The sequence below is a fragment of the Sceloporus undulatus genome, chromosome 2 (genome assembly GCF_019175285.1).
Source record: "Sceloporus undulatus isolate JIND9_A2432 ecotype Alabama chromosome 2, SceUnd_v1.1, whole genome shotgun sequence".
Taxonomy (NCBI): Eukaryota; Metazoa; Chordata; class Lepidosauria; order Squamata; family Phrynosomatidae; genus Sceloporus; species Sceloporus undulatus.
The window spans coordinates 23751809-23777377 of NC_056523.1; the positions used below are offsets into that span (position 1 = coordinate 23751809).

Genomic DNA, 25569 nt, shown 5'->3' on the forward strand with positions numbered 1-25569 from the left:
GTGCTGTATTTTCAAAATTTTTGCTCCATGTTAAAAATGGTTGATAGTGTTTTCAGATTATCTTCAAATACAAAGGTCATACTGCATGATGACTCTGTCATACTAAATGATACCTAAAGAGTCTTCACTTAAAAGAAGTGATGTTTCTTGGGCTGTAAGTTAACTGCTTTTCCCCCTTTTTATTTGAGGTGACCTGTGTTGACTTCCAAGTGGCTTGGACCTGTTAGAAGCTCCTGCCAGCCTAATGCCATGAATGTTGAGGTGGACAATGTGGAAGAAAAAGCTGTCCATTCCTGGTCAAGGATCGCCTCTGCAGGACAGAAAGCCTTGGAAGAAGCTCTCAGAGTGTTCAACCCTATGTCTAAGGACCTGTCTGACACAGAGACCCAGCTAGTAGCTTTTCTTCAAGGGCTCAGGGAAGAAGGCTACCAGCCCACTATTCTAAGGAGTAAAGACGTGTATGGATACAGCTCATGCACAGCCAAGATGCCCAGCCAAACAAAAGGCAGTGCCCAGGACACTTCAAAAACAGCTGCCTCTATTTTAGAGTCTGCTAAAACTCCTGTCAGAAACATGACAACAATGGCAAAAGTATCTGGTCCCTTGTCAGGTATTACACTAAGTTCTTCTAAAGAATCTGCTAAGCCATTATCCAAGAGCAGTAATTCTACAAACCTTCTGTTGAACTCACTGAAACGGACACGTTCAGGTACATCAAAAGACTCAGCAGTGGGTTTCCCTGCTAGCATGTATCCTGGTGTGTACCCAGCCATGAGGCTGTCTGTTGTTCTGGAAGCCTTGGTCCCTTTAAAAGCCACAGCATCCTGCCTGGAGTCAAAATGTAAACAAGGACACCTTGGGATCTCTCCTTCAGACCTTAAGCTCCTCAAGGCATCTAGCGCATCCAGACAGTCTGCCACACTAAAGGCCACTAAAATATCACCCAGCCAATTGGACCCAAAAGACTATAGGCATATAATAAAGAAAGTACCAGATTCTGCTGCTCTGACTGTGAGCCTTATGAAAGGGCCAAAGGGTGGGGTGCTAAGGGAAAGCAATGCTTGCAAAGCATCTGGAATCCTGAATGGCAGACTTTCTGGAAGCACTTCCCAGAGCTGTAGCTCAGGAACTGCCAGACCTAAAGAGCCATTAGTGGACAAAACAGAACGGAGAGGAGGGGGCAGCCATCAAGAGACGGTTGGGCAGAAAAGGAAAAGAGTTGAGGAGAGAAAAGAATTGTCATGCAGGAATCCAGAATCCAGTTCTGTTCCATCTCCCAGTCAAGTAGAACTGACTTCGAAGACACTAAACCTGCTGAAATTCCAGGCCATCAAGGTGAATAGCTCTTCTGATGATGAATTGAGGAGGAGAGCGCAGAAGATCCTTAGAGTGAATCTGTCCCCTGTTATTAGAATTGAACCACTGCCTCATTCTCACAGTGTTGCTTGAGTTCCTTTGCTGTGGTGGAGCCATTGTATGAGAAGGATAAGATCACCTTCAGGCCTGTTGAGCTTGGGGAGGATGTCCATGTTTTCAGTCACTGAGCTGTTGGCCCCGAGGCTGTAGCCAGCAGCTGAGGAAAATTATGCAGAACTGGTCAACTGCTAGGTTATAAAACTATGTTTAAAGATACTGGAGTTGGTCTCCATTGAGAGGAGTACAGAGCAGAACACTGGCTTTCTTTTGGGACACTTTTCTACAGCGCTTTTGTAAACATGATAGAGTGTACATCTGGGATGTGGGGCACTAGGGATATTGCTGTACTGTGATTTTCTTTTCTTTTTTCAATCTGTAAGTCTACTTGGATTTATTTTGATCATATTTTATATACTTACTATGAAATATAAATATCTATTGATTCATGTACACATCTTGCCCAAGGGCTGTTAGAATGTGATCCCTTCTCATCCTTAACACCTTATCTAGAACTGGGTTCAGAAGCTTTCCTCTTCTCATACTTTCCCCACAGTCATTTGTTGAAAGATGCAGCAGCAGTTGCTGCTCTCCAGTGTTGTTCCTCTTCTCTAAAAGCCTCAGTGGCATCCTGTCATCTACTAGTCACTGGCTCTTGTTTGTTGCTCTGCACTAGCTAATAACTGGCTTGGGCTAGAGCTTATATGCCAGCTGGAGAAGCTTTCCAAGTCCATGGAAAGGGAGAAATGAAGAAAATGTGTGTTTTCTCTGATATAGCCTCATGAGAAAACATTTCAGTTAACATAACAGGCTACCAAGTGATGGCAGGCAGTGGATGTTTGTCTCAAATATGCAGATCTTATTGAGAAGGCAACAAGAATGCCTCAAGTGAGGGCAAATGCCCCCCTCTATTTGTGCCAACTTTATGCTATAAGAAGCAGGGAGCATCTCTGGAAAATCTTCCTCATGACTTGGTGCCTCTCTACCAGCCAGTGTCCTATGCTCTTCCATACATATATTTGCCTCCCAAGGGTAATGTTGCAGCTGACTGCTGTTTTACTCTCCACTGTTAAGCTAAAAATGAACCTGTGGCTGTGGGAGAGCTTAGGGATGTAATAACTGGCAAATAATACTTTTTAGTGCAATTGTTAAACATTTTTGCTGTCAGACTTTTTTAGTATGTCTGGCCTCTGGGCATTGGGCTTTTGAATGTATTGGATGTGTCTGAACAGTCTCAGTTATAAGTGCTGCTTTTGGAGCAGCACAAGCAAGAGGTGCTTGGGCTTGTTATAGAGTTGACTTGGTGTGATTCTTGTCCTGTGTTGCAAATGGGAAGCTAAATTTGTCACAGCAGAGGTTTCTGTCCTAAACCCATTAAATTTTCATAAATATATGCTTGCTAGCATCTTCAGAATTTCAAGAGTTGACTACTGTTGTTCCACATTTGCAAACCTAAGCTTGTTTTGCCACCCCAGTGAACACTGGGAACAATAGTTCTGTGAAAGTATTGGAAACAGTGTGCTGGAGATCCTACATCCTTCTAAAGTTGTTGTTCTCAGAAAACTTTGGACAGAAGTCACAGCAGTTACGCTGGCTTAGGTTGACAATACTAATAGACATTCTGTTAGGGTCTTTGGCTAATAAAACCTCTGTTTCTACACCTTGGTGTTCAGGTTTTCTGTGTTGCACTGTTGTTTTTAAAATAAGTTGCAAGCACTTCACTGTTTAAAATAATTTGAACTTTAGGGTAGCCCAAAGTAATGATTGCTTTACAATTTACACAACACGGGGTGAAGGACTGAGGTAGCAGAATTCTGGGCTATACATTTTTCAAAGTGCAAGCAGTAGTAGTGGTGGCCATTATTTTTCAGTGTTTCATCGTATTACAAATTTTCTGCATTCAGAAGACAGACCCATTACGGAAAGAGGAGACAACACTCAGCCTATCTCCCTAAAGTGTTAATTTTCTGTATGTGGGAAGATTTTCAAGTGGGGGTGTACACTGTCCCCTTCTTGCAAGATTCTGGTATGTCAAAATTCTAGCATCTCCTGCTGCTTAGAGCCTTTTTTACCCCAGGAAGGTTACCTTCTAATCCTGAATGTAGTACTTGGAAGTTGTACTAGTTCTGAAGACTCCATCTTGCTAGCTTTGTGTAGTAAGCATTCAGTGGAGTATGTGTTTTTGGAGGTAATCTTCCTTTCCCCAACATCCCTGTGGTCTGAATAATTTATTTTATGGATCAAAAACCTTGGTTTGATTAGCCCATCCCCAGCTTGTGGAGATTCCCTTGTGCTTGATTACAAGTCTCTAGTCAGCTTGCACAGTTCATCTTTTGCAGTTCCATTCCAGAAGTAGGAATTATGTCATCACATGGGGGTCTATTTTGCAGCTTCTAGAGCCCCCACACATTACTGTGAAAACAATTCAGCTAAAAATAAAAATAAAAAATCATGCTCCCGAAGCTTATTGGGAAAATGTTTCTTCATTTGCCTAAATCATATTTGGTTTAGATGCCAAATAACATTCCTAAAAAGTCACACCTGCCTCTTTGTAAAAAAACAGACAGATGTGGTTTGCAGTGGTCCAAGGAGGGGGTGAGAAATGGGGGCAGAGGCAGCTGTGTGGATACCCATCTGTGCCTTTTTATGAGTATGAAAAGCCAAGGAGGGAGCCATTTGGCAGATGCTATTACTTGGCAGGTCTGCTTATACCACCATTTTGGAAATCTGTTCTTTTAAAATGAGGTAAAGCTAGGGCAGTCTTTGCTTACCTCACAGAGAATCATTTGGTATTTGTGCAGCATCTTTCTCCAGGTCTCTGAATCTGAGTGCCTGTTCTCAATTTATTTTGTATAGAGAGAGGCAAGGAGGATTTTTTTTTTTCTGGCTAAAAGTCAGTAATTTTATTTGTTCTTCTGATCAAGTTCTTTTCAACAAGGATTTCTTCCCAAACTATTTTAGCTTTCCTTTCTATGAGCTATTCTATCTTTTAAGCAGTAGACTTGGGCACAAAAAAGAAAGAAAGAAAGAAAGAAAGAAAGAAGACGGGGACCTTTTCTCTGAGCTACATGAGAGGCTTCTTCAGTTCTTTCCCTTACAGATGTGTATAAAGCCTTCCTGTGCAACTCTTCCAGTGCACCATACAGTATATTGACCAAGCTTCTTTATTATTACTTTTGTGTATAGGCATACACATACACATTACGTACCAAAAAAGGAAAAACGAAAGCAGGGATAGGTGTTGATCATAGAACAAAATCCCAGATTCAATTGTTGTTGATTGCTTTATTGGGAAACTAAAAGGTACAAAATACATTGTGCTGATTTCATCATTTAAAAAAAAAACATTCAGGGGAAGAAAAGAGACAGCATTAGAGTCACAGGTCTGCATCTTGCTTGAGATATTTGCTTAAAGTAGCTGGTCCTGAGGGAGGGTCAATGCAGATAAGAGGCCATACCCTTTCTTGGCCATAAGGGGACTCGGAACAAAAGCAGTAAAAGAAATGCAGTAACATTTACTTCTCCACTAGCAGCAAGCAAGTAACCTCCTTTGAAAGCTCGGTCTCTGTTCTGCCCAAGCCATTTTGCAGACAGAGTACGGTGAATTTTTAAAGAAACCTTGGCTCTAGATTTGGACACATACTCACCAAACATAGCTTCATTTAACGGTTCTGGCTTCCCTTACTGGCTATTCTCCCTTTTCTAATATTCTCGGGTGTTGCAGTGTTTCGTCAAAATTAGAATTTGTTGATAGATTTCTTAGCCACTTCATGAAACTTGCCAGAATTTTTTAAAGGAAGGAACAGAACTTCTGTACAGGTCCTTTCCCATCTGGATTCCTCCCCTGTCACCAGAAAGACTGTTTTGGTGTTTTAAATAACTTCCTATCAGACATGTCTCGCATATGGCAGCTACTCCCCAACCAATACTCCTAAGAGTTTTAAAAAGCATTCACCCTCACTGAACTGCTCTTTAAAGGGGATTGGTTGTGGTTGGATGCCTCAATGTCATATTTGACTTATGGCAATCCTAAATCATAGGTTTTCTTTGCAAATTTGTGCATAGGGGGTTTGCCACTGCCATCCTCTGAGGCTGAGAATGTGACTTCCCCAGGGTCACCCAGAGGATTTTTATGCCTGGGCACAGAATTGAACCCTGATCGCCCAAGTCATAGTCCAATATTCAAACCACTACACCACAATGGCTTGCAAGGGATTGGGACATTAAAGAAAAAACCTAACAACTGTCAGTTGTGCTTGCTGTTGCTAGATTGCATTATCCCAGCAATGACCTCGGAAGTGCCCTAGGTCCTAATTGTTTCTGTAAGGAAGAACAGATGGTACGAGCATCCCAAATAGTACGTCTGTTGGCATTCGTAACTGGCATATGTTTCTTGCTACTCCTAAGAAAATCTTTAATGTTGCCTTTCCTCTGTAGAAAGAGCTCTCTGTCAAGAAAGGCATGTTCATGAAAGAAAGAACAGGATGATGAACTGAGAAGGTCCTTTATAACACCAGAGGAATAAGGAATGAGGTAATATTGGCAAGAGGGAGCATGGGATTCCTAAGGTGATAGTGTGGCTCAGGTGTGTATAAAGCTCTTTCTCTTAACAAGTAAACTGATCAGTGGAGAGGATCTGATTCTGAGAAAGAAGCAGATGTTGCTGTAGTGGTATTGGCAATACTTGTTCTTGAGAAGTGCCCCTGTAACTTTTACCAGCTATACATTAGGAAGTACTTTGTGCAGTTCTCTCTTTTGATGCTTTATTCACAGCGCCAAGGTTTCCTGCATCCATTTGAGTTGCACAATGACACCATTGGTTTGGTGGTTAGCTGGGAGTGATGGGAATTTTAGTCCAGCAGGTCTTACCCTAGTTGGAGGAGGATGCAAATGCTTGTCTAGCCACATCCAGTATGTCCAGACTGCATTAATACTTAGCCCCTTTAGCTTTTATTTGGGCAAGAAAACATGCTTTCTGAACCTTGGTCTTACCTTGGTCTTTTGAAGGTGCAGGAGACAAGAGGAAAATTTGAGGATAAACTCCTGTGGCTCTCTGATGGTTATATAGAAAGGGAAACTTTGACTGCTGCCTGAATCCCTTTAAAATGTTGTGTGAAATATGCTGTACTTATTATAAGAATGTAATACCTGACTATTAAAAGCAGAAAAATCCAGTCTCTAGTAATTGCAGTTATTATCTTGTGGACAATGAGTGCTGAAAATGAGCAGCATTGTTAATCATAGCCATCCAATGTTCTTTCCTTTGCTTCCTCTAGAGAAGTTCTTCTTCAAAGCTTAGAAGCATTACATTTTGGGGTAACAGCTCCCATCATCAACATGTCAGCATGGCTGACATAGCTTCTGATTGTCCAAAAGGTAACTTTTCTGAGCTCTCCTCATTGTTGCTGTCAATCGCTGCAGTGATGAAACTAGCTGATATCTTTCATCTTAGGCAATATTTTTACATCTTTCTTTGGATAGTACAGGGGAGCACAGGTTATTCCCTGTGTGCCAACTGACAATGCAAATGGGAAGTATCTGCTTTTTGGTTTTCTGGCACATGGGGAATAACCCACGAGTGAGCGGATTGCTCCTCTTGCCATCCAAGGATGAACCTTCACAGTAAGTACTAACCTCTTATTTCCCTGCCCCTTCTTTCTAGCATATGTTTGATAGGAATAGGATCCCTGAGGTAGGGCCATTCCTATGTGCTTGAATCCATAAAAACCTTTCAAAGAAGTAGCTGTGTTAGTCTCCTGCAGCATAAAAAGTAGGAAGGAAGTGAGTGAATAAAAGGAATATAGCAGCACTTTTAAGACTAACTAGTTTTATTTCACCATGAGTTTTCATAGATAAGCCCACTTCTTGAGATGCACTACAAAGTGACCTTAAAGCTTCAGGTTAAAAAGCATATCTGTATAGTTGTGGGAATGGGATAGACTGTAATAGGATCTAGAAAGATGCAAATCATGACTCTTGCCATAAATTTCCAAAGGGTTGGGTGTGGTGATATAGGTCTTTCACATTTTTACAGTGGCCAGTTAGTGTTGAAGTGTGAAAGCAATAACTCTGCTTGAGATTTATTGAAAATGTAAAGATCTGTGAAGATCTGAAAGACCTGTATCACCTTGCCATGCCCTTTGAAAATTTAGGGCAAGGGGCATGGTTTGCACCTTTTTTGGATCCCATTACATTCTGTCCCATTCCCACAACTGTATAAATATGCTTCATTTGTTGTTATGTGCTTTCAAGTCATTTCCAGCCAATGGTAACCCTAAGGCGAACCTATGACAGGGTTTTCTGAGGCTGAGAGTTACCCAGAGTCACCCAGTGGGTTCCCTTGGCTGAGCAAGGAATTGAATCATCACCTCCAGAGTTGTAATCCAGCACTCAAACCACTACACCACCTTTCCTCTCACAAATATGCTTTATACATGAGGCTTTAATATCACTCTGTACAGAAGTGGTTTATATCCATGAAAGCTCATGCTAAAATAAAAGCCAGTTAGTCTTAAAGGTGTTGCCACATTCTGTTCCCCCGCCCTTCTGCCCATTTCACAAATACTTTGTTTGAAGAAAAGAAGCAGCCCTTTAAAAAAAAATTGTTTTTACTTAAATTGAGCAAGACCAGATAACATGTCTCTCTTAGGCTTGACACTGCTTTAACTGCCATGGCTCAATGCTATGGAATTTGGGATTTAAGTTTTTTGTGAGCTATTTAGCCTTTTCTGTCAGAAGCACTGGTGCCACAAAAAACTACAAATCCCAGGGCTCCATAGGACAGAGACATGACACTTAAAGCAGGTTCAAATTGGATAAATTCTTCAGTGTAGCAGCAGCCTTAGTATAGCACAGGGAAAAATTAGTCTTCATTGCCAAAATACCAGATGCAGTCTTGGCTGTGTGTAAGCCTTCTACAATGTTTGTGGACAGTGGGCAGCAAAAAGGAAGGACAGGGGAGCCTTTATAAAATACTTTTTAAGAAAGCATCAGGCAATTTGTGTTTATCAATACATTTTCAGGTTTTAGGCTGGGACTTAGATTGCCTCTTTGGTTTTGATTTTCAGTGTTTAGAGTCACCTGGAAACATGATGGACTATGTATCTTTTGAACAGCATGAGATAAAAGAAGGTCAAACTGAGGTTAGAGTGGATCTTTAGAAGTGTGTTTTGAATACATTTTGATGAAATGTTCTGCTTGAAGACACTAACATCATAGCATCTATTGTAAAGAACATTTGGGCAGTAGTCTAAACAGCTTTTGTGCCTTTACAACTTTTTTATCTACTTAGAATGTAATAATATTCCCCATCTTCAGCTCGATTCTGGAAAAAAATGATATATTTAATTACAGCAAATCAGGAAAGAATGACCAAGCCTTATACTGTGACAGGCTTGCTTTGTTATCTTCTAATATTTTGTCTGGGTTGTTGGCAGAGGTCTTTCCTAGTTGGTGTATTTTTTTAAAACTGAAGATACCAAGGATTACTCTTAGGATCTCTGCATGGACAAGCTGGGGACAATGTTTTGTACATATATTTCCCCCAAGGTTCAGGTTTAGTCTCCAACATAAAGTTCTGAAAGGTTTGCAGGGCTGTGGAAGAGCGAGTTGCTGGCTAAGAGCTTAAAGCTACTATCATATGAGAAACAGCAAGTTAGATGGATCAGTGGTTTGGCTAGACACAGGGCAACTTCATATGTTTGTATATCTAACTTGGAGAGCACATTTGTGGATACTAAAGGACAATTTGACATTGGCTATTCAAAATTGCCCTCTGGGTGTGTATGAATTGTGTTGAGAACCTTCCTTTGGACCCTGGGCCTTCAGAGCCCCATTCAATCCCTGCAGTCTCTCTCTTGCCAAACCAAACCAGCAGAGAATTTGCTGAGACTTCATATATCGTCGGATTGGCTGAACCCTTGCATATAATTTGGTCTGGGTTTTGTCAGTTTACAGGTGAGACTTACTCTAGCATGGAACTGAGTGCCTTTTGGGGAGAAGCAATTGTAGGGGAAGAACAGATGTCCATTTGGGCTGGAGCAAAGTTTTGATATTATTTACAATGCCACAGCAAGAAACTTTTTTCAGAACATCCTGCCTGAAACTGGCATGTTCTTTTAGTAAAAGATCGCACCTTTTTTGCCTCATGGTGGCAGAAACCCAGTGCATTTGTAGGCTTAGAGGTTCAATTGCCTTGCCCTGTTGCCTTGCTGGCAACATGAAAGCTCTGAATTTGACAAATGTGGGGAAAAAAAACATCGAATGGGTTTGGGCTTGGGAACATATGAAATAAGGCTAGGAGTGCTCATAAAATAACTCAGTGCATATAACTATCCAGTCCTCTATTGCTAGTCCCTGGAAAGTGCTGCTTTATAGGGAGACTCACTTCATTTCCCTCAGTTTTGTGGCCAAACCTCAGGCTTCACAGTGGGCTTGTCTTGCTATCTATTAGCAAAATGCAGCATTTGGACCTTGGTCACACCAGTGCTAAAAGGACATTGGGCCTGGCCTACAAACCAGGCTGCTTCCTCTTTTCCTTGGAATACATTTCCTTCTATCTTTGAGCGTCGCTTCTAGAAAGCCAATTTAAGCCTGTCCAAGGGCTCCTCCTGGTGGCATGTCCAGTTGGTGTTGCAGTGTGTACAGTTTCTGAATGTAAGGATTAACTCAAAAGATGTGCAAGGCAGTTGCTTTAGTCAGGTGGACAGACGATCCGTCAGTCATTAGACGGAGCTGAAGCACTTCCACTGCAAGTGCTGCAAGAGCAAAGAGACCAAGATTTTGCTCTAATTAAAATAAAAACAAATGGATGTCCCCACAGGAAGCCACTGGCTCGCTCACACACATTCCTAAGTCGATTGTCTATCAGTTTTCCTCCTCCTCCTCTGCTTTTGCCCCATCAACTTGGTCAAGGTATTGCTGCTATACCAGTGCCTGGAGAAGGGGGTCCTTGTGGCAGCACAGCTGGACAGACCTTTGTTCATTGCAAGTTGTTATGGAACCAGAAGGTACTGACTGTCTTTCTCTGCTAATCTCCATATGCAAAGCACTTTGAATTGTATACTACTTTTGCACCTGAAGGACATGGGAACCACAAAGGTGGTATCATTTTCAGTAGCATTGCCATCGGTCTCTCCTCAACTTTTTTTTCCTTTTGGTCCTTTGTTTCCTGATGACAGTTTGCCTGTGGAATAGCTAGATGCCGACTTGCAAGGGCCACCACAAAGTATCAGGTGTGGCTCTTCTGAACTTTGTTGCTAAGTATAACCCTGGTATCCTGCCATAGATCTCCTCTTTCACCCTGAACTTAATGGCCACCCACCATTTGTACAATGTACTTTGTAAACATTAACACAGTATTATATATTCCCACTGATACATAGCTCCCTATTGCCTCACTTCTAGAAGAGACTGTCTGGTGCACTCTGGCAGAGAGGAGAAGTGGGATATGTCAACAAAAAATTGGTCTTATGGGTTTGAACCAGCATCTGAATGCCTCAGTGGAATGGATTTTTCTCTTGTTCAGTTTCCTTGTGTAGGATCTTTCTGAAATTCTCTGTTTCAATGTTACATAACGCAGCCCCTTGATTCCCAGTTTCAGTGTTTGTATATTTTGGAACAGCCTTGTGGCAATTTTGAGTATTACGTTTTCACCAAGGAGGAATGGGAACAAAACCAACCTGTGTTTATTTTTAACAATGTGGAATTTTTCTTTCCTTGGTTTTTAAAATTGTAGCAGATGACCCTGCTCTGCAAAAACAAAAACAAAAAATGGTGCTTCAAAACCCAGCTTCTGGTGTCTGTGTTGTCTTTTTGAGTCCTTTTCTTTTTTCTGTAGATACTGGGAGATGGGGGGAGAGAGTTTCTTTCCTGAAATACCAATTTAACATTCAGGAAAGGCAAATTTGCAAACCCCTGCCAGTTCCTTGTTGGTACCTTCCTAATTCACATCACTTGAGACATGTTTCACTGAGTGCTTTTTGAAAGAAACCAAACCATAACCTATTCTTGCTTCTCTTTGAGGAATAAACGATCATACAGGAACACATAATTTTAAACTCAATATTACATCCCTCCCTGGCTATTCATTTCTACCTTTAGAACTTCATTAGCGAAAAATATAATGTTCAGTACTACTATTATGATAAATTGTTGTCTTATTGTACACACATTGCTCCTCACACAGTGACAAATCCTTATAATATAGACCCCCATCAATTTCTGGCTGATAAAGCAGGAACCCAAGCTTTATCTGCCATTCATGCATCAAGGTTGGTCTTTTATTAAGCTTTTATATTTAAGAATCAGACACATGTGCATTAGTAAATGCCATTTCATATGTTTCACACATGCACAAGCAAAGTGATCTCAAGTTTTCACATTACATGTGGCTCACATTATGGCAGCTAAGTGCCATCACCTGCATACAAGAGTGAGATGGTGGCAAGCTGGAGAACTCAAAGAGTTTTACAGTTCTGCCAAAGAAAGAAGGAGAAGAAGAAACAACTATCATAATTGGAAGGAAAGCACCTCCAAGTGGATCAGTGAGGACTGAACAAAGTGTTGTCATCTTGTTCTGTTTGGGAAGAAGGAAGAAAGAAAATGGCATTGCCTAAAAAGAGGCATGGATGATTAACTTGAAAGGAGCACACCACACAGCCATAGCTTCCAGATCCTCCTTGACATATTCCAATGGGGTGAGTTCATGTTTGCTAAACTTAGCACGCACCATCTATTTGAGGCCTAAAAACACCTTGTTTTTTTTAAGTGGGTGGTACTATGTGGTCGCGAATTCCTAGGGAATAAAGAGGAGGTGAAGATTGCTTTTAAGGTAACAAGTGTTTTTTTTATGATGCAGCTGAATGTCTGTAAGCCCTTTTGGGCTCTTGTTTGGATCTCGGCCAATAGCTAGATTCTCCCAGTAGTGTAGGGTCTACATATTGTAGATGGCTATATCTGGTGGACAAATACTTGCTTATGCTACCTGCATAATCCATTTCTGATGAAAACTATAAATGGAAAAAGAGAAGAAACAGAGGTAAAAGGAGAAAATAATACCAGATGGACTCACTTTTGTAGAGTTTCAAGCTGTTGTTTTTGATGTGACCAAACTGGAGTGATGCGTGGGTAAGTCAATGTTTGCTACAAGCCAGAAAATTAATAGGAACTATTTTGGTTGTTCCTAGAAAGAGATTCTGAACCTCAGTCTTGGAAAGTGGTGTGCTTATAACTTCTTGTACATAGCTAGAAACAGCACCAGAAAATGGGTTGGGGCTGTGACTACACTGATTCATTCCTGTACTGCTTTCTTGATGTCTGTTGCAAGGTGGGACCCTGGCTTGCTTACACATAGATAATCATACATACCTAGACTCTACTTCTGCATTCATAGTCAATGTGATGTTAAGGGGACATCCTCGACAATCTTGCATCTCCCTTCCCCACCCTTGTGCGTATATGAAGATAACATCCAATTGGCTCTAATTGTGCCTTCCGGATCCTTTTTCATATACTGTACTTTATAGCAGGATTGCACAGTTGTAGCCCTCAAGACAAAGGGATTCCAATTCCCTGAAGCCCAGTCTAGCACAACCAATGATGAGGGCTGTGGGGGTTTCGGTCTAACATCATCTAGAGTACCAGGTATTTATCACTCTTTCATAATACGCATCTCCCTGTGCCTTAACTGCTTCCCACTTTATTATAATAGTGCTAATAGCTTTGTGTCCTAGTTCTCTGAGTGGTGAGAACTCTCAGGGGAAGCATTAGCTGTGTTTCTATGAAATGAGGTAACAAGGAGTATAACATTTTTATGATGTCCAGTTTATTTACACGTATATACAGTGTGAGTACAACTAGAGGTTTACAGAACATAATCCAAGGATAACATTCCTCATTAGGTTTCTGGGTTAAGGTAAGAGGTCAACACAGTTGGTTTTCTGCTTACATACAGCCTTGATTCAAATACTATTCCTTCTCTAGGTGAGGAAGAATCATCTGTACTCATCAGTTATATTTTTCCAGGTGTCTTGGCTCCAATTGAGGACTCATGAGAGGTCAGCAATTGGACCATTCTGATTATGGATTGTATGCCTTGTATTGGCAAAACAGATTCAGCACTTTGGATAGTTCCTTGAAAGTTTAGAGAAAAATCCCAAGAGATTTCACTGCCCCACTAACCTGGACATCACCATGCATCAGTGGCACAAGGTATACAGGGCAGATTGTAGTCGAACATGAAACTTTGTCCCCCAACTCCTGCTGGTATTTTGTGCCCCTCAGTGTGTATTGTTTGAAATAGGCACCTCAATTTTCATAGTATTAGGTCTGGCCCTGTTCCCCTAAGAGTAGGTTCACCATAAAGTCCAATGATAAACCATGGACATGATTTTTTTTAAAAACCCTACAAATCATAAGGATATGGTAAGCTGCCATTTCATCCATTTAGGCTGGGGTGGGCAATGTGGTGGAATGCCTGTGGCCTCAGACTTTTTGTGGTCCCAAAACTAAAGGAAAAGAGATTCAATCCTAAACTTTAGGAAGAACTTCCTGACAGTAAGAGCTGTTTGGCAGTGGAATATGTTGCTTCAGAGAGTGGTGGAGTCTCCTTCTTTGGAGGTTTTTAAACAGAGGCTGGATGACCATTCGTCAGGAGTGCTTTGATTGTGTTTTCTCACATGACAGAGGGTTGGAATGGATGGCCCTGGTGGTCATCTCCAACTCTATGGTTATAAACTTTTTCTGTTGTTCCAAAATGCTCCCCAAAACTGTCTAGGCATTGCCTCTCCAGGTGTCAAACAAACGTTTTGGAAAATATTTCAAATTTGTTGTGTGCCTACAACAACAACAACAACAATAATAATAATAATAATAATAATTTTTATTTTTCTATTTCCCGCCTCTCCCTGCGGATCGAGGCGGGATCACATCAATGTCATCAGTACAGTTTACCAAATACACAACAGATTAAAAACAACATTATATAGCAACATTATATACTAAAATACAATGTCCTCTAGGGAGTGGAAGAGGGGGACATTCCCACACTGGGAATGTTTTGGGCCCATCTGGAACCAATTTAGGCCCAAGAGGCCTTTTTTAAGAAAACATGAAATTATCAGAAAGTTACTTCCCCTCAATTTCTATTGTTAAAAAAAGGCCTCTTCTGGGCCTTAATTCAAAAGATTGGCCTAAAGTCCAAAAATATGGTGGAATGCCCTCCTCATCCCATAAAGACCTTGGTAAGGGTAGTGGATGCAGCCCTCCAAGGTCTGCTGAGAAGCAAATGTAGTACCCTGCCCTTCCATGCTTACCACCCTAATCTAACCCTGATCAATACTCTAATTGGCAGCAGCTTCTCAGGGCTCCAGGTCTTCAACATCATCTGCTATTTGCAGAGATCCTTTTAACTAGAAATGTCAGCTATTATATTTATGACATTTGGTATACAAAGTAAGTGCTCCATCACTGAGCTATGATCCTTTCAATCCCTGTACAAAAATAAAAAGGCAAAAATATTCAGTATCCACTGAAGAAATCAACTGATCATATTGAAGGAATGGCAGTTTAAAGTGATCTGGATGAAGTCTTAAGAGACAATGGATTTCCATGGACTGAAAAATCTATTGGCTTATTTTATACAAACACTTTTAATTATTTTATTTTTATGTAATCAATATGTATCCCTTCCTTCTTCCAGGAACAGGACCCAAAATTACTAACAATATGAGTTAAAACATAATACAGTTAAAACAATGGATGAAACATGCTAATAAAACATTTAAACCATCATGTTAAAAACAGTTTTAAAAGGCTGCTTAAATGCACTAATAATGACAGAAATGCAAAGGGATCTTGTAAGTGGTCCCTCCATATTCGCTGGGGCTGGGGTGTAAAGGACCCCTATGAATGTGGAAAAAACAGCAAATAAAAAAAAAACACCCACTATTCTTTTTTTCCTAAGAGAACACCTCACTAGGAATCTCCAGATCCTCCAGCACAACTCTATGGTCAGCATCTGCCAGAAGTTGATTATGAAATCATGCTGGAGGACCTAAATGCCCAGAGAAGTGTTTTTCCAAAGAATTTCTAGGTTCTCAAGCAAAACTCTGTGGTCAACTTCCAGCAGAACTACACTAGAATACCTAGAGATTCCTAGAGAGAACATAGTAACCAAAACCGCAAATAAAGCTGCAAAAGTCAAAGCCGTAAATGTGGAGGGCCAACTGTAGTACCTTTGAAACTAACTGGGCAAAAGATGTAGCATAAATTCATGTGGACTTGGACTATTTCCTTAGATATATGGAATGACTCCATGCATCTGAGGAAGTAGACAAAATAAAAGAATTCCCTTGAATCAAACGTCAATCAGGAAGAAGGAGACTGCAGTCAAGAAATCAGGGCACTATGAAATAACTGGGACAGATCCTAAAGAGCAAAGAGAACCGTGCAAGCCATTGTATTGCCCGGGCAGTGAAGAAAGCAGATAGGAAAAAAATCAATTCATTTGAAATGTGATGGTGGAAAAGAGTGCTGAGAATACGGTGGACAGCCAAAAAGACCAATGAGTCTTTCAATAGATTGAGCCTGAAATCTTCCTGCAAGCCAAGATGATCAAGTTGTACTTTGGCTCCATCATGAGAAAGCATGACTCATTGGAAAAGGCAGTAATGCTACGAAAGGTGAAAGGATGCTCTTTCACTTCTCTCTTGTCTGGATTAAACTTCCATTTCTTTGCCCTCATCCAGTCCACTATATCTGCCAGTCACCAGTTTAGCATAGGAAGAACAGAATTAGGTGGAAAGGAGTAATAGAGCTGGGTTTCATCAGTTTATTGTTGACACATGACCAAAAAACTCCAGGCAGCCTCTCCCAGCAGATTCATGTAGATGTTAAACAGTATGAAGCACAAAACAGCCCTGAGGAATCCCACAGGCCAGTGGCCAGGGAGGTGAATAGGAACTGCACAGAATAATATTATGAATGTGCTCTTCCAAAAAGGACTAGAACGACTGTGAAACAGTGCCTGCAAGTTCAGTTCCAGAGACAGGGGTCAGGATACCATGGTCAATGTCATCGAAAGCTGCTGTCCTGTTCTCATGCTGCACTAGCAGGCAGGGTTCCAGGAGTCCAGACACTAAGGGAGCAAGAGGAACCCAACATCAATTGGTCCAAAAGTCAGAGACCATAAATCCTATGCATGCTTCACAGAAAGTAAAGTCAAGGAGCAGTCCAAGGTTGTAAATCGTAGAGTCAGGTCTTGCTAATACAGGCTTCAGGAAGAAATGCAGTTGTTTCCAACAACTGGGAGGGGGAAAGCCCATGCTTTATAAAGCATTCTGACTCAGCCCCACTCTCCTTACAGCCTTTATTTCAGAAGGGCATTTCCCTGTTGCATCCATGAAGCCTTTCACTTCGCCTGCAGGAGAGGGGTTGAGTTTGCTTGAGATGCCTATGCCTTCCCCTTTCTTGGAGTGTTATCAGTTCTACCTCCTCCTCCTTTGGATCACTCAAATGGCTGTCAGACAGAGCTTGAGGAAGGCCCTGTTGTGGTAAGTCAGCTTCATCTGCAGAGTCTGAACTTGCGGCAGTGGGGCTGCTGGGTGGATATGCTTCATCCTCAGAAGCCAGACTGTCAAGGAGGGGCATGACAGCTGCCATGAAGTCCAGCAGAACCAAAATGGATGCACTCCCTCTGTCGAGTTCCCAGCAGAGGTCATCCACCAAGGCAACCAAAGCTGTTTCTGTTCCATAAGTAAGCCTGAAGCCAACTGGAATCAATTTACATAATACATTTCAGCCAGAAATTCCTAGAGTTAGGAGGCCACCATGCACTCCAGAACCTTGCCCATAAAAGGGATGTTGGACATGGTGGTCAGGCTCATTGAGGGTCTCCCCCTCCCAATAAAGGCCTCACCACAGCCTTTTTAAAAAGCAGGAGGGATCTCTGCCTTGCTACAGTGTATGAATAAGACACATCAGGGCGATGTACAATGATGACAACAATGGATTTATGATGTTTCAAAACATCCCAAAATGTCCAAGTGTGTGAAGGGGAATACATTTCCACCCAACCTAGCCTTGTTTGAAAGGGCATCAACCTGTTCAGATGATAGACATCTCAAACCACAATTCTAGTGTGAACAGTCCAAATGATGTCTGGCATATTCTACACCAGAACCGGGGTTAACAGGCTTAAAATGCATTTTTAAAATATATCAGTTACTTCAGATTTTCCAGGAAGATTTGGAACCCTCCCTTCCCTATGCTGTGATGTCTGTCTGCATGGTTGGGCCTCCTGGCACATCTGCTACCACTGCAGTTTGCTTGTTCTGAGGTGAGAACAAGGTGCCCAGCATGTGCTCATTGCTGTGCACCTCCTTCTGATCTCAAAAGCAAGTAACTGATGGCGGATGACCATGCTTTATAAAGCACTCAGCCGGCTCATCACCCCTTTAGACAGCTGCAGTAGTGCGGGAATGGAGAGCCAGGTAACAGGGAAAGGTCAGAGCAGCTGTGAGGCCAGGATACCCTGGGCTGCCACCAGAGCATCCTGGCCAGTGCATAAAAGCCCTTGATTCTATTGCACCAACACAAAACAGATATATTTCTCAAGAGGAGAGGCATACCCCTGTGTGGAGGTTCTCTTTGTGATCCAAAATGCTAGGAAAATCAGTTTTCCTCAACAGTTGGTGGGTTGAGGCTCCCCTTTTTGGAAAGTCATCTCTCTCCATGGAGGCTCACACACTTCTCTTGTGTTTTTACTTTATTTTTTGGTTTTAGAACACTACAGAAGCTTAGGATTATTAAAGCAAATATTCCCTAAAAGTAAACAAATGGAATTGAATCTTGAAGGCCATTTTTCTATATGCTATATATTTCCCAGCTGCTTGTCTTTCACTCTTAAGCTATTAGTTATTTTTATCATGAAGGCCATATTTTTCCCCCTTTGGTTTTCTTTTCTTTTTTTTTGGCCTGATATGCATTTCTTTCAAAAAGCAGCAGATGGCAGATGCTACATCTTAAGTACTTTTCCATTCCATTTATTCCAAAGATGCTTTGTTGAAGCGCAAGAGTCCCAGTCTGGTTTAAGAATTCTGTATATAACTCCAAATCACTTCAACACACATTTGTAAAGGGAGACAGCTTACACACTGAGCTACAGCAAACGAAGCCATTGAGCCTTGAGATATGAGAAGTCAATTGTTGTAAATGTGTGGGTAAATTAGCGCACTTGAAATTTCAAATGCATGAATGGCTCTGGATTAGGTTTGTAAAGCATACAAATTTTCTCATCCTCAACAAGAAAGGGCCACAGCACATCAAGAAGATGCCCAGTCATGATGACACTTTTCTCATTTTGCAACTTTTTTTCAGAAAAATAATTGGTACCAAAAGCAACACTTGTACAGAAAACACTATACTTTGTGTAAAATGTATCTCCCCCCCCCCCAAATACATCACATGTAGTAGTAATCTTGTTTTAAGACAGGCAGGATCTAGTTGAAATTATTGTAGCCCTAAGTGTTAATAATAAGAATATCATGTTTCTTAGCAAATTATATGCAGAACCACACTGCTTCTAATCCTGGAGCTGAGATATATCCATTGTAGCTATTAGCCATTAATGGCCTCATCCTCTATGCATGTCTCTAATCCCCTTTTAAAGCAGTGAGAGTTGGCAACCATCACTAGATCCTTTGGCAGTGAATTATACAGTTTAATAATGCACTGTGTTTCATTTTACCTACTCAATAATACAAGGAGCTGCCTTACTAGCTCAGAGCATTAGTCCAGCATACCATCCAATGGGCACTGGGTTTCCAGACATCGTTTCCATTATTTGCTTACCCGATCCTTTTAAACCAGTGGTTCCCAAACTTTGGATCTCCATGTGTTTTGGACTTCAATTTCCAGAAGCCCCAACCTGCTTGGCCAACTGTCAGGAATGCTGGAAGCAGAAGCCCAGAACCTCTGGAGGACCAAAGTTTGGAAATCACTATTTTAAACTGATGACCCCAGGGACTGAAGCTAGGATCTTCTGTCTGCAAGACGGATACTCTGTTATGGAACTGTGATTCCTTTCCACTGCCCCTTGGCCCTTCCAACACAAACATGATGTAGCAAATTTGCACAGTGACAGTACAAAATAAAGGGATGTGTATGTAACACTGTGAAATCCCCTGCCTATTTACACAAGAAAATCAACTGATTCTGATTAAGCAGCTTCAGTCAATATGATATGATAGCCCTGTTTTAAAGTTTGAAGGGATGTCATATTGAGGATGGAGCAAATTTGTTTACTGTAGTTCTGTAAAGCTCTGGTGCCACAACAAACTACAACCCCCAGAATTCCACTTCATTGAGCCACGGCTGTTAAAGTGATGTCAAATCAGATTATTTCTCCAGTGCAGATGCAGCCCTAGTTTTTTTTTTAAAGGATTAAATTAATATCCAGTCACAGCTCTCCAAGGGAGAGGGAAGAAATAACATTGTGACCTGGTGAAGTGAGAAAAATGGGACACTCAAATGAATGATTGGTCCCCAGTTGTTTTGGAGGCTTAAAAAAAGTCCCACTTAGACTAAAGTTCCCTGTCAGATCAAGAGAAAAATGGGATTTGAAAGAGGGAGGAAAGAAACTGCCTTTCCGAAACACTGCTGACAGCTTCCCATTGCTTCAGGATTAGTGGGCCACCTCAGCTCCCTCCCATGGAAGATGGGGATGTAACCTCCTTGGCTTCACGCTGGCTCTACTGAACAATGGCCCACACAGAAACAAGCCGGAAATTTTTATATAGCGGCCCCTCTACAGTCTTTCCTCCCACCGCAAGCCTGAACTGTTAGCAGAGAAGTCTGTGCTTGTGCGATGAAAGGCCCACTCCCTCCTTTCACTCCTCATTTCAGCAGACGGCTCCCTCTCACTCCTGGACTTGCCATTGAATGTGACGTATTGTTTGCAGGGAGCTTCTTCTTCCCAGTATGGGAGCTTTTCATCCCAAACAAAATGTTCCAAGCCCTCTGTTCCCCTTTAGAATTAATAACAGTTTCAGCTCCTCATAACCTCTTGCTAAGGCCTCAGCCAATCATCCTTTTATTGTCTTCATCTATCTCAAAGACCTCACTGGCTGGATAGATAGATAGATATATACATAACTAGACAGAGCAATGGACTACAGTGGTGCCCCGGGTTACGAAAGTAATTCGTTCCGCTGCCGCTTTCGTAACCCGAAAGGCTTTCGCAAGCCGAAAGCCCATAGGCGCTAATGGGGAAAAGCCGCGATTTCGTGCGAAAAAGCGCCGAAAAGCACCAAAATTTTTTTCGTAACCCGAAATAACCTTCGTAACCCGGAACAGGTTTTTTCAATGCATTTTTTTCGTAACCCGGAAATTTCGTAACGCGGCGCATTCGTAACCCGGGGCACCACTGTATGTATGTGTGGTTATGTGTGTGTGGTTAAAGTTAAAGGCTTTCAGTTAAAGGCCTCCTCATGGCATTTTGAAAGATAACACTTTAAAACCTATTGTAGCATAAGCTTTTATAGACTTGGTCACCTTTCTCAGAGAACCATGCATCTGAATAAGTAGACCAAATCTATGAAAGCTATGCTACAGTTTCTTTCACACAGAGTCTTAGCGCATTATTAAACAAACCTGGCAGGCAAACAAAAAGATGTGTGTGAAGTCAAAGGCTTTCATGGCTGGCATCCATAGCTTTTTGTGGGTTTTTTCAGGCTATGCGGCCATGTTCTTGAAGAGTTTGCTGCTGATGTTTCGCCAGCATCTGTGGCTGGCATCTTCAGATAATTCTCTAAAGATGCCAGCCACAGATGCTGGCGAAACGTCAGGAATAAACTCTTCCAGAACATGGCCACATAGCCTGAAAAACACACACAAAACTATAAAAAGATGTGTGTTTTAAATCATGGGAGAGGGTCATAAAAGTGTCCCATTTGCCAAGATGAAATAATCTGTTTGGCAAAAATGACACATTATGCTCTCCCACACTTTTACAACCTGAAGAGAACGAGTCATGTGGAGGGAGAAAAAAAATGTACACATCTTTTCATTTGCTTGCTGGGTTTGTTTAATAATGCCATAAGGCTGACAGTTATAGTCAGCCCTCCGTATCCACAGATTTTTTTTTATCCAAGAGTTCAAGCATCCACCATCTGAAAATATTTTCAAAAATATAAATTCCAAAAAGCAAACCTTGATTTTGCCATTTTATATAAGAGAGACAATTTTACTATGCCATTGTATTTAATGGGACTTGAGCATCCACAGAATTTGGTATCCATAAGGGTCCTGGAACCAAACCCCAGTGGACACCAAGGGCCCAATGCACTCTCAAAGGTGCTACTAGATCTCTTTGCATAATGATAATCCAGCCTAACACAGGTCTCTGAATTTTGAAATCTAAAATATGATTAACTAAAACAGCAATATAAATGAACATAGCCTCCAGCTGTCCCAGTTTAGAAGGCATTCTCAACTAATCCTCTCTTGTTCCAATTTTCAGCTGTTTTTAAAATTGTCCCACCTTCTCCCTCCTCCTCTCACTTTCCCCCTTTGTCCTCATCTTACTTCACTTGCTGAAGGTTCAAAGTGCAAAAGTAGTTAGCACTAAATTGACTCAGGAGGAGGGAAAGGAGATGAGTGGGAGTAGTGTTGCCCTTCCCAGGAGGGTCAGACAAAAGCAAACTGCTGCTGTTTCCTCATTAATTATGATATGCAATACCTCATTATTTTTGCCATCTTGACCACATTCTGATCTTGCTTGGCTGCACATGTCCCAGTTTTCTATTTAAATGTGCCTATTTAATGTTGGAGGATGTGTAATCTGCTTTCCCACATGTATCCTGGTTTGCAGTATTCTGTTCCCTCACTCTTATTAAGTTAGCAGCGGCCTGATATGGTTTATGGAATTTAAAATAAGACAATGTGTGTGTCTGTGTGTCCATTTTGTTGTTTTCAATAAATTTCACTTCTCCCCATTTCCAACAACATATGCTAAGTGGGGAAATTGCAGTCTCTATTTTGGAAAACAATATATTGATATGGAATGCCTCAGTTCACATCATCATTAGTGTCTCCTTTTGGGACTTCTAAGAAACATTTGGTTGACTGCTGGAAACAAAATACCAGAGCAGATTATTTTTATGCACATATATGTACCTATAAATCTGAAACAATTTGAAGGTACACAACAACAAACAACAAATATGTATCAGGGATGCATGTAAAATATGACATCTGATAAAGAAACACACATTACCAAAGCTGCAAGACCAAGATGTTTTCGTGTAGCTTTAAATGAAGGCTGAAATTCCAAGAAATTCATTGTTTTAGAGCTAAATATCAAATTCCACATTTATTCAAAGCATTTTGCTTACAACTGTGACACAGTGATCCAGGTCAAGAAAAACTGGATGAGAGAATCTTAAGCTTTTTAAATACACACGGATAGCCTAACATCCTTTTCTTTCCTAATGGAATTATGTGTATGAATAACAAGGGTAAAAAGCAACTTTTATTCCAATGGGACTTTAAAACAAAAGTCAGAAGTTGCACCTGAAATCATATTGTCACAAAATCCACTCGTTTTACATTTCCCTTCTCAAAGGACCTGTATTGTCTACCCTTTTCTTAGCACCTTTCAGTGTACAAAAAAATATTTTTATCCCACTAATCTTACTACATTCCTGTGTGTATTAGCGATTTTTCTCCCCAACACAGCTCAGGCTTCATAGCCTGGTAAAGATTTGAAACTAGATCTCCCACACAGAATGCCAGGCACTGACTGTATACTATCATAGCAGGATGAAACAGGGCTCCTCTGTTACTGCTGCCAGGAATCAAACTCGAACACAAATGCTAAAGAGTTTGTTGACATATTATAGTCTCTAAATCAGCGTTCCTCAACCTGCCATACTCTTTAAGACACTGGGTTTGGATTAGACAATAATATAGGATATCTATAATGTGATATCAAAGCATATATCCCCAGTGCTTGCATATGAAGGTGTGAGTCATGAGTTGCACAACTGACTGAACAGCCTAACTTGTGAATGCTTTATGTCATGAGATTCCTTTGATGAGATTCTTAGGGACCAGTCAAACTTGTGTTTTTTCCATAGAGAGATTTGCATCTGTGAATAGATTCAAAATTGATTCACCATTTTCACTACGTTTTAAGGCAGTGAATCTCTCAGTGGCATTTAAATCCAGTCTGAAGTTCCCATTTACCACTGTTCCAGATGAAAATGGAGGCACCTCCATTTCCTGAATGGTGGCTGCATGATCTGAATCGATCCAGTAGTTTACTCATACTATCAGAGATGTGGATCATTAAATAGAACTGCTAAAGGATCCGGTGCCAAATGCACTGGTTTAAATAGGCTTTTTAGTCCTCACCCCGCTGCAAACTGCACTGAGTATAATTGGTGCAAGTCTGAACGACAAGGAAATAACCCAGTTTCCAAAACAGGTTATTTTGTAATGTGAATTGGGCCAAAATCTTTCTTCACTGTATGCACATCATGATTTGTGCAGTCCGTCCTATACTTTAAAGCAGTGGGGAATACACTGCAGCCCCAGTCTGCTTGCCAGTCTTCCTCCTGCTGGACTCCCCAACCGTCCCCAACAAGAAGGCAAAAAATCAAATCAAATGGTAAATAGGACACTACCAAGGAATTGCCACCTACCTACCAAAACTTATGGAAAATGGCCACAAACAGCTGAAATTTCTGTGAAGTTCAATGTGACTTTTCTAATTGTGTGCCTTCAAGTCATTCTTAGTTATGGCGACCTAAGGCAAACTTATCATGGGCAAGATTTCTTCAGCGGAGATTTGGCATGGCCTTCCTCTGAGGCTGAGAAAATGTGACTTGCCCAAGTGGGTTTCATGACTGAGCTGGGAATCAAACTCAGGTCGCCAGAGTCATAGTCCAGCATTCAAACCACTATGCTATGCTGGCTCTCTCACACATTTGATAGTATGAGTTAGTTGCAAAGTTGTTACAATATACCTTTGCAAACATATACAAAATGTGTTCTGTCATGCCTTCAAGTCATTTCTGATTGTGGCAATCCTATGGCAACCCTATCATGGGGTTTTAACTAATCTTGCCATGAACTAATCTTGCCAAGGAAACCCCATGGTAGGTTTATCATGGGGTTTTCTTGGTAAGATTTGTTCAGAGAGAAGTTGTCACTGCCCTTCTTTAAGGCTCAGAGAGTGTGACTGGCTCAAGGTCCCCCAGGTGTGTTTCCATGGCTGAACTCTGGTCACCCAGAGTCCTGAGCATAAATACCCTAAAGGTACCAGATCCTGTCTGGTCTGGGAACCTCATCAGAGTCAGCCCTAGTTAATAGTTGCATGGGAGACTGCCAACAACTACCAGGTGCTGCAGGCTATATTTCAGAAGAAGAAACTGACAAAACCACCTTTGAGTATTCCTTGCCTAAGAAAACCTTAAGAAAATAATGGAATCACCATATGTCAACAGGTGAATTGAAGACACACGCATACATACCAACAGTTACCACACTGGATCTAACATAAACATATACATATATAAATATGAGTTGAAATAAATCCCATGAAGTTCAACGTTATTTCCTTTCTGTAAACATATATCATATTGCAGCCATGTAGCTACATGCCTTACTTATTTACTAAGAAATAAGCCCTAGGGAGTGTGGTGGATTTGCCAATAAACATGCATAGGATTTCAGCCTTAGGACTCTTCCAGATTGAAGAAATGTTTTGGACTGTTGCAGCATTTGTTGCTGTAGTTTAGGTAGCTGCTGTTGATTTTTTTTTAAATGATCCAAACAACATTTCTGTTGTTCTGGACCATTTTCTGGCAAATGTCCACATTAGCTGCATAACTTTATTCCCCTACCCTTCGGAGGATTTATTTTTAATTCCGAGACATATTGAAACAAAATGCATCTCTGTCTGTCTGTCTTAAGTTATAGCGCACCAGTGGATCAGTGTTCATTTTCATACTCTTTGTGCCTCTCTACAGGGAAGTAGCTCTGAGCCTGAATTCTATCATTCATAAAGGCAGGAGTGCCATGGTGACACACCTAAACAAGAGGCCTCAAGAAGCTTAATATTGTGGTCTTGCAGATCAGGTCCTGGACTCAGAA

General features: G+C 41.2%; 1 protein-coding gene across 8 annotated transcripts in view; it reads left to right on the forward strand.

Moving 5' to 3' along the window:
- The window catches only part of CCDC71 (coiled-coil domain containing 71), a 37764-nt gene extending 34691 nt beyond the window's left edge, over nucleotides 1-3073 (forward strand). For all 8 annotated transcript variants that reach the window (XM_042450908.1, XM_042450909.1, XM_042450910.1 and 5 more), the window contains one exon: nucleotides 189-3073. In XM_042450908.1, the coding sequence (XP_042306842.1) occupies nucleotides 250-1449 (1200 nt within the window). In that variant the 5' untranslated portion in view covers nucleotides 189-249 and the 3' untranslated portion in view covers nucleotides 1450-3073. The remainder of the gene's footprint in view (nucleotides 1-188) is intronic.
- Nucleotides 3074-25569: the final 22496 nt, after the last annotated feature.